At 58.6% G+C, this 8,934-nt stretch overlaps 1 protein-coding gene across 13 annotated transcripts in view; it reads right to left on the bottom strand.

The window, feature by feature from the left end:
- The window catches only part of LRP8 (LDL receptor related protein 8), a 78,132-nt gene extending 69,837 nt beyond the window's left edge, over nt 1-8,295 (bottom strand). For all 13 annotated transcript variants that reach the window (XM_068539915.1, XM_068539912.1, XM_068539911.1 and 10 more), the window contains exons 1-2: nt 8,164-8,295; nt 7,263-7,382 (exon numbers count right to left, since the gene is read on the bottom strand). In XM_068539915.1, the coding sequence (XP_068396016.1) occupies nt 7,263-7,382; nt 8,164-8,269 (226 nt within the window). In that variant the 5' untranslated portion in view covers nt 8,270-8,295. The remainder of the gene's footprint in view (nt 1-7,262; nt 7,383-8,163) is intronic.
- Between the last annotated feature and the right edge of the window lie 639 nt (nt 8,296-8,934).

Raw genomic sequence — 8,934 nt, forward strand, 5'->3', positions numbered from 1 at the left:
AGACGAGTTCCCAGCGATCTGGGGGCGGGCAGCAGGCCGCAGCCAGGGGCAGTGTGCACCTGCGGTCCCTTTCTGTGTGCAGGAGCCAGTGCCCGCCTACAGCCTGAGAACACCTTGCTCCCTGGTCCAGCAGGGAAAGGAAAGGGCGGGAGGGGTGGCAGCAGGTGGGAGTTGGGAGCGTACTGTTCTGACTCAGTCCCACCCAGGAACGGAGGACACCCTTGTTCTGAGAATGGGTCCCCGCTGACACCTGGAGCTGACGTCCAGCCACCAGGGCCTCGGTTTCACCTTCTGAAGCCTGGGGCTGGGAAGCTCCCAAGTTTGCAGGGTGAGCACTGAGAGGCCTGCGTGCCCAGGCCCTGTGTGACTGTGGATGTCACTGGTGCCCTCGGGGCTTCAGGTGACCCAGCTCACAAGAGGGGGCCTGACTGTGGTCCCTAAAGGAAGCCCAGCTCCCTTCTCCAGCTTCAAGGACCCCTCAGGGCCTTCTCAGAGGCCCCTGGGTCCCCTACATCTGACCGATATCAGCTTCTCACCCTCAAAAGTGGGTGACATTTCCTCAGTCCATTCATTCATGCACACACCATCCCTCAAATGCCTCGGCTCTGGGCCAGGCCCTGTGGTCCCCCACCACAGACACTCCCAGCAACCACGAGCTCCTACGATGAGCTATTACAAGGGTGCACAAAGCCATGGGCATCCAGACATAGGAGAGGTTAGATCACACCAGGAAGACAGGGAAGGCTTCATGGACGTGGTAATGAGCTGGGTTTTGAAGGATGGGTAGAAGCCAGGGAAGGACAATCCAAGCAGAAGAAAATTATGTATGTATGAGACCTAGAGTCAGCGAATTACATGGGGGTCAGAGAACCAAAGTCCACATTTTGGATGACTTGGGCTCTTGGCCTTTTCTGAGGAAGGATGGTAATATTGGAAACGACACTCCTTGAAGTCAGCTGCATCAGAGACATATCACTGGGTCCTCAGTTTTCCTATCTGTACAATGGAAACAGTACTCACCACCCCACAGGCAATGGCCAAGGAAGGCCCTTGGAAACTGTGGAGGGTCACACTCATGGGGGGTGCTGGACAAGGGGGGCCTTATGTTGGGGCTCCATGTGGTCTCCGAAAAAGACGGTCCCTCCTAGACAGAAACCTGTAGCACAGGGAGGCATCACTGGACACTGCAGCCCCTCACCCTCTTCTTCCATGACCTCTGAGCCCCAGGCCCTCTGACCCCAACCAGGTAGACAAAGCTCAGAGAGGAAGATGCTAAGGAAGAGTCCAGGCTCCAGAGTGGACAGGCCTGGGCCAAATCCTGGCTCTAGCACTCAAACATCATGACATTGGCCAAGTCACTTCTCTTTGAGCCTCAGTTTCAATCATCTTTAAAATGGGAATAATAAGAAAACAGCCCTCACAGGGTTGTGAGTAGTAACGTTAATGAATTTAGGTTGTCCAACATGGTGCCAGGCATGGGGGTAAGTAGCCAGTATCTGTTATTAGTAATTCCCTCAAGGGAGCTATTTATTTTGGAATCCCTCGTGCTCAGCACAAGGCTAGCAGAGCAGACAATGTGGAGAAGACAGATCTGAGACCGAGGGGAGAACAGGGACATGTTGTGGGAGCTCAGGGGCTAGGGAGCAAGAGGACAAGAGGTCAGGGAAGGCCACCTGGGGGAGGTGGCATCTCCACCAGGCCTTCAAAGACTGGGTGATCTGGGCATGCGGGCATTTGCAGAGCAGGTGTTACCAGTGCTGCTGAGATCCAGGGCCCCGAGGCCTGGCTGCCCAGCCCCCAGAGCAGGGCCCCATACCCTCCCCTAGGCCCAGGACTGGCTTCATGGGGATGGCAGTGGCCTGGGGGTCTGACCACTGACCCTGGGCCAGGAGACTTCCACTTGGTAACAGCCCTGAAGGGTGGCACAAATAAGCCTATACCCTCCTGCTCCATCAGCCCTCTGGGTCCTCTCACTCCTCACCCTCTCCCTGGGGGCATCTCTCTGGTTTCACCTGCTGTTGCTATTTCCCCAAGGAGGGAAAACTGTCAAGTCAGCTGCCTGCAGACAACCGAGAGGACTAAGCCAACCAGCCCTGAGGCCTATTGCACTCAGAACCCCCAGCAGGCCTGAGAAAGCCCAGGGGGTTCCCAGAGGGGAACTCCGTCCCAGGAGAGCCCCTGGGAAGCCACATGGGAGAGTCTTCAGCAAACACTCCCAAGGCCTGCTGGGGCCAGCCGCGGAGACACTGACCTGGCCCTAGTGAAGGGAGAAGCTTAGGCCCTGCGGGGCGGAGCCATGGGGGCTGTAGGGCTTCCTCCCCGTCCCAGGCACAGACAGGTCTGGAAACCAGCCTTGGGACAAGCATACGGCCTGAGGGAAGCCTTCCTCTGCCCCACCCAGGGCCCCGGCCACTCATTCACTGAGACCAACCAGGCCTGTTTGATTCATTTCTTCCCCCAGGCCCTCCCTAGGTACCTTTCTCCACTCCCAGGTCCATCTCAGGGCCGAATGGCCTTGGGACCACCTCCACTGTGGCTGGGGAACCCTCTGGCTGAGGCACGCCTCAGCTGCGGGAGACTTTGGATCTCGGGCTAAGCAAATGTGGGCAGGAGAACCAGGGGGTCCTGGCAGACAGGTATCTAGAGACCTCAGTGAAACTCCTCCTCCAGGAACGGACAGACCCACTGCCATTCATTGAACACCTACTGTTTACCAGGCACATTATCTCACTTAATCCTCATCACTGGGAGGGAGAGACTATTATCACCTCCAAGGCCATTCAGCCAGAAGTCACAGTTGGGATAGAAAACCAGGAGTATCTGATTCAAGGCCACATTGAGTTATTCCAACACACATCTCTAAGTCCCCTCTTTCGACTCCTGTATCTCAGCCCTGGGGAAAGAGGGTAGCAGGGAGGGCTTTCTGGAGGAGGTGATACCTGCACTGATGACTCTAAGATGACAAAAAGAAGGTAGCCAGGTGAGGGCGCAGAAAGTGTTCCATACAGATGGAATGGCACGTGCAAAGTCCTAGCAGTAAGAAGCAGTAGGAGGGCCAGAATGTGACAGAAGTTTGGTGTCACAGGTTCATAAGAAGAGCAGGAAGGGGCTGGAGGGCAGTGGGCAGCGGAAGCTGGTCACAGAGGGCCAGATGCAGAGGAGTCTAAGCTGACCCTATCCTATGGGTACATGGGAGCTTCAGGAGGACTCCGAATGGTGGAGCTGGTGGGTCAGATGAGGAAACCGAGGTTCAGAGAGCGCAGCATGATCCGTCAGATGACTCCATCCAAAAAAGGACACGAAGCTGGGCCTCGTGTCAGGGGTGAGAGAATGGCCTAGGCCAGGCGGCACACTGAAGACCAGATGCGGGCTTGCAGCCCCAGCTGGGAGCTGTGGCCGAGCTTTAATTATTTACAAGGCTGCTTCCCAGCAGGCCTCAGCACTCCTGCAGCCTGGCCTTGCCAGCTAATGAACTCTCGGCCATGGGAGACCTTGCTGCGGCCACTCTTTATTAAAACTGGAACGGAGGGGTGATGGGGGCTGGGAGAACAGGGCAGCCTAAAGAAGCCTGAACAGGTAGAGGAAACTGAGCATACGACCGTTCCACCTGTCTAAGCAGTCCATCCACACGGAGAAGCGCAGAGTTCTTCCCAGAGCTGGAAGTGGAGTGGGGGGGTTGATGTCCCCTCAAGATGGGGAAACAGAGGCCTGGGAGGACTTGCCTGAGGTCGTCAGCTAGTGCTTGATGCAGCACAAGTTCCATTAGTTGGGTGCCTGCATTCACACCCCAGCAGTTTCAGTTTCACTTAAAAATCATACACCTTAACCCCTCTGTGCCTTTGTAAAATGAGGAAGATGCGGGTACTTCCAAGAGTCACCCCATTTTATAGACTTGAGGTGCACGAGGTGATACGTGTAGAATCTCAGCACAACTCCTGGTCCACAGCAAGTGCTCAGTAAGTGTTCATTGTTGTTGCTGTTACTGCTCCGGGGGCAAAGGGCTGGCTGGAGACCAGAACCCCTGTCTCTGCTCCCAGACACTAAGCAGCAACAGGAAACTGAGGCCAAGGCGCCAGCTGGCCTACGTGACCCAGGTGCAGCCAGGAACTCCACCCCTTCCCCTGGCCGGGCCGCCCCTGGGCTTCCAGCCCCTTCCTCCACTTTGAAGGCCCTTTGAGCTGGGAACTGAAACCCCATGAGCCTTTCCCTTCCCCATCCCCGTCAGCTCTATCTGTGTCTCCAAAAGGCCAAGTCCCATCCGCTGCGGGTAAGTTTCAGCACTTAGAAGGTCTTAGTTTGAGTTCCAGCTCCAACCCTGAGGAGCTGTGTGAATTTGCGGGGAGTCATTTCACCTGTCTGAACCCCAGTTCTTCCTCTATAATGTGGAGACTGCATCACCTATTTTTAAATGGTAAGCTCTGAGGGAATGGCATTAGTTACCATCTTTCAAGGCCTGCCTAGCTGTCTCTTCCTCCAGAAAGCCTTCCTTGGCTTCTTCCACATACAAGCTCCCTCGCTCCAACCTCCATCAGCTCTCAGAATTTATGGTCTGCATTCTGGCCCCTTTGGGAGCTTGAACTCATTTTGCCCCACAGAGACTTCACTGACAAATGGCAATCCCCATTTTGCAGGCCGAGAGGTATAGAGACGGGGTGATTCAGGCCCTCTCACAGGGTGGAATGGTTGGAGTGGTCCATAAGGCAGGGAGGATGGTTCCAAGAAATGCAGCTCAGGCAGGTGGCCCGGAATGGAGAGAACTCCCCAGATGGGGAAGGAAGGGGTGACAAAAGACCATTTTCCAACACCACGCCGCCTCATACAGCCACCCAAAGCTCCCACCCCTTTCTTCAAGATTTCTCTTTCTGGCCCCTAGGGGTCCCTTTCTAAAGACCTTGGTGGTGTGAACACTCATCCATTCCCTTCTCTTCAGCAGCCCCATGTGAAGACTTTCTATGGGTATAACTGACGGTGGAGCAACAGCTACCCCCCATTTGGCAGATGAGGAAACAAGCCCAGAAAAATCCAGTGTTGGGGACGGATACTTGACACCAACAGCAAAGCCCTCAACGTCGGTTGCTTTTGTTCACTAACTCTCTGCCTGTGACTCCGCCCCATCCATCTCAGAATGAAAGCAGGAGCCCAGAGTGGCCATCAGATTGGCCCTGGTCCCATCTGGGGTCACCCAGCCACCTGCTACTTCACTCCTCCATCTTGCCCAGAGCCTCGATGGAGATGAAAAGCACCCGGATCACCCTCCTGGGTCCTTCTGCCCCACGCTCCCACCGGAGCAGACAGTGCCCCTGAGCTAGGAGGCAGGTGGACACCCTGACCAAGTTCTGTCACTCTCAGCTGTGTCACTTTAGGCAAATCACTCAACTTCTCTGAGCCAGAGTCCTTATCTACAAAGGGGGATGACAAGAAACACTTCTGCTCTTCACAGCCACCCCCCACAAAACTGTTGTTATACAGAGCCAGGGATAAGGTAAAACCAGCCCAGAAATGCACAGTTTCCACTTCCCCGTCTCATCCTCAGCACTCCCACTGTAAGGGAACCACAGAAGAACAACTCCGGGCGAGGAGACTCACTATCACATTTTACCCTGGCTCAGGCATTTTCAGAATTTCAATAGCATTGGGAAATGGTTAGGGTCATAATTAGGCTAAGAACTCTGGAGTCAGGTGCTTAAATTTAAGCTCCTACTTAGCAGCTCAACAGCTGTGGAATAACTAAGTTGATCTCTCAGTGCCTTGGGGTTTTTTTGTTTTGTGTTTTTTGGTTTATTTTGGTGTATAAAATAGGACTGCTCTGAAGGTTACAGGAGTTTATATAAGATAAGCACTTACCACAGTGGTTGGCACACAGCTAACAGTCGGTACATGTTAGTCGCATCACTTTCAATTACATTTCTAGAACTGGTCTTCAAAACCAGGGCAGGAATCATTAGCCCAAGTGGTCAGGAGAGGAAACTGAGACAGGAGGGAAAGATGCGCCCATGTCACACAGCCAAATCTGGGTTGGTCTAAGAATGAACCTGGAGGCTGACTGGCAAACCCCGAAAAAAAACACTATAACTCAACAGACATTGCCTGTCCAGGTGGTCCCTCTACCCTTCTTGCCACTGCGTGGTGCTGTGGGCCTGTCCACCTGTTGCCCTCCTCCCACAGAACCTGCACTCCCTGGCCTGCGGGGTGGGCCTGTTCTCCAAAGTGTCCCAGTGCCTGGCATACAGCAGGTGCTCAGTAACGATGAATGAATGACTGCCCGCGTCTGTGTTTTTATAGAGTCTTGTTTATCTGTTCCTGGAACTATACTCCTTCCACTGTGGCAACTGCTTGCTAACTCGCTTCAGGTCCCACAGACATCAGAAACCGTATGCACCTCACGAAACAGCTTCCAAAGCAGTCGCGCCCGGGTGTACAAACACCACACTCAGCAAAGGCGGCCGGCCACCTGCACGTGACCATGGGTTCACGCGCGGCCTTGGGATCCTCACGCCCCTTCCAGGAAACAAACTCATCCTTCTGGCCCCCTCCTTCCTGCTCCGCCCCATGACTCATGCCTCACTCTGGCTGGCAGGAGAGAGCAGACAGCCAACCAGGGTGGCACAAGAAAGGTCTTCACCATGACTAGGCAGAAAAGCAGCGGGCGCCAGTGCCCCGCCTGCACCTACTACCCAGGGGAGGCGCGGGGGTGTGGCCAAGGCGGGGCCAGGGCAGGGCCCCAACGCCAAGGGCGCCAGAAAACTGCACACCCGGCCGTTCCACGATTGGCCTGCTCCGGCCACAGGGACCTATGGGGTGGTCCTCGCACAGCCAATCAGGGGCCCCGGGGAGCCCATTCATTCAAAAACCCAGCAGGAAAAGGAGTGAGGCTAGGCCCAGAGTTGCCTGGAACTTTGAGACACGCGCGCGTTCCGTGGGGCCTAGGCAAGAGTCCCGGAGGGCCTGATCGCAGAAAGCTAGACGCTTGCAGGGACCGTCGCGTCGCCGCCCCACAGTTCCAGCCCAGCAACCCGGGCGTGGCGTGCCCTCCTCCCGGGCCTTGCTGCGCCGGGCTTCGCCCCCGGCTCCATCAGGACCTGCCGGCTGCCCAGAACCCGCTGGGTCCCTAAGTGCCTGGAGGGAAGGAGCTCCCGGGAGGGTTCCCGGCTGCAGGCTCCGGCAGTAAAGGTCCAGGCAGGTGGCCCGGTGGCGGCTGCAGCCACGTGGACGCTGAGCAAGGCGTCCCCCACCTTTCCCTCCCTTCCCGGCCGGCCACTCACGGCAGTCATCCTCGTCGCTGTTGTCCGAGCAGTCGTCGTCCTCGTCGCATCTCCACACAGAGGGAATGCAGCGCTCGTTCCGGCACCGGAACTGGTCCTCTTCGCACTCCTTGACCGACCCTGTGCGGGGGAGAGGGGACGTGAGCCGGATCCCCGGAACAAGCGATCCCGGCCGCGGGGAGGGGTCTACTGAGTGAAGGAGAGGGCCCGATGCTGAAGCCAACGACCTGGAGGCCTCTGGCACCCTCGATCAGGAAGGAGGGCAGGATGGTAAGGGTTCCTGGGATGACGGGCTGCTCTGGGGCAGGCACACACAGTCGGTGTCCCACCACTTGGGTATGCCCCCCATTCAGAACACTCACCCGCACACACGGCCCTCAGTGAGAGATCCACGCAGACACAGCCCACAGGGAGCCCCTGAACACGCCGCGACACGCGCACTGGGCGCTGCGGGCACATCCGCCTCGCACGCAGCCCCTCTTTCTCTGCCACACGCAGGGGTCGCCGGAAACGCATTGTCAGGCGGGGTAGTCTCCCGGCTCCGCTCATCGCCGCCGCGGAGCGCGTGTGTCAAATTAACGCCAACGGCGAGAATCACACAGCCCTCCCGAAAGCATCAGTGATCACCCCCAGCAAAGTTCCCGGCCTGCCCGGCCCCCACGGCGCCCATCCCCCAAGAGCAGGTGCCGGAGGGCAGAGCCCACCACACAGGGAGCCGCGGGGGCGGGGGTCTTGGGCAAATTAAGGGAGAGCTGGGTCCCGAGGAGCATATCCCACCCGGGCGCTTCCCTGCCAGGCCCGGGCTCGGGGGCCCCGGCGCAACCCGCCCCCCGGCCTCCGGGCCGTGCTTTGTTGGCCGCTCCCGCGGCGCAAAGCCGGGCCGGGGACCGGCCGCACGCACCTTGGCCGCCGCGCAGTGGATCCGCCGCCGCCTCGAGATGCTGAAGCTGCAGCAGCAGCAGCAGCAGCGCCAGCGGCCGGAGCGCGCCCCGTTCGGGGCGGCCCATGGCGGGCCCCGGGCTCCGGCCGCCGCGCCCCGCGCACCCCGTGCCGCCGCCGCGCCTCAGCCCTCCGAGTCCTTGCCGCGGCGCCGGGGCTGCCGCTGCCCCCGCCGCCGCCGCCGCTGCCGCTGCAGCCCGCCCCGGCTCCTCGGCTGCATTTCAAGCAGGTTCCGTGACGCTCGGCGGCGGGGCGGGCTCAGGCTGGGCGCGCGGCCCCAGGCCTGGGCTGCCTCAGCCTGCGCGCGCGCCCCCTCCCGCTGCCGCCTCCGCCCCACGCTCCTCCCGGTGACGCCTCCTTTCCCTCCTCCCTCATGCCCTTGGTCCACTTCTCCCTAGGCCCGCGCTCGGTGACCCTGCTCAAGGCCCGCCGCGTGCTGGGCGCTGCAGACGCTGGGATGAGCCAGACGAGGCCCCTACCCCCAGAGGTGGCAGACGGCCCAAGGGAAGTAGCACAGGCTGCCTGGAGGAGGTGACATGCTGATAGGCGGCTGAGAGAGGCCTAGGAGTGAACCTGGGCGGGAGGGGAGGTGATGTTCCCGGGTGCACAGGCCTGGGCATGTGCACACGGAGCAGGGATGGTAGTGGACAGGGATTGGGGTGCCAGGATTCATGTGATCAGGGAGAAGCTGGGGGAGCAGGAATGGACCTCTGCACCGCTCCAAGACTCCAAC

The sequence above is a fragment of the Eschrichtius robustus genome, chromosome 3 (assembly GCF_028021215.1).
Source record: "Eschrichtius robustus isolate mEscRob2 chromosome 3, mEscRob2.pri, whole genome shotgun sequence".
Taxonomy (NCBI): domain Eukaryota; kingdom Metazoa; phylum Chordata; class Mammalia; order Artiodactyla; family Eschrichtiidae; genus Eschrichtius; species Eschrichtius robustus.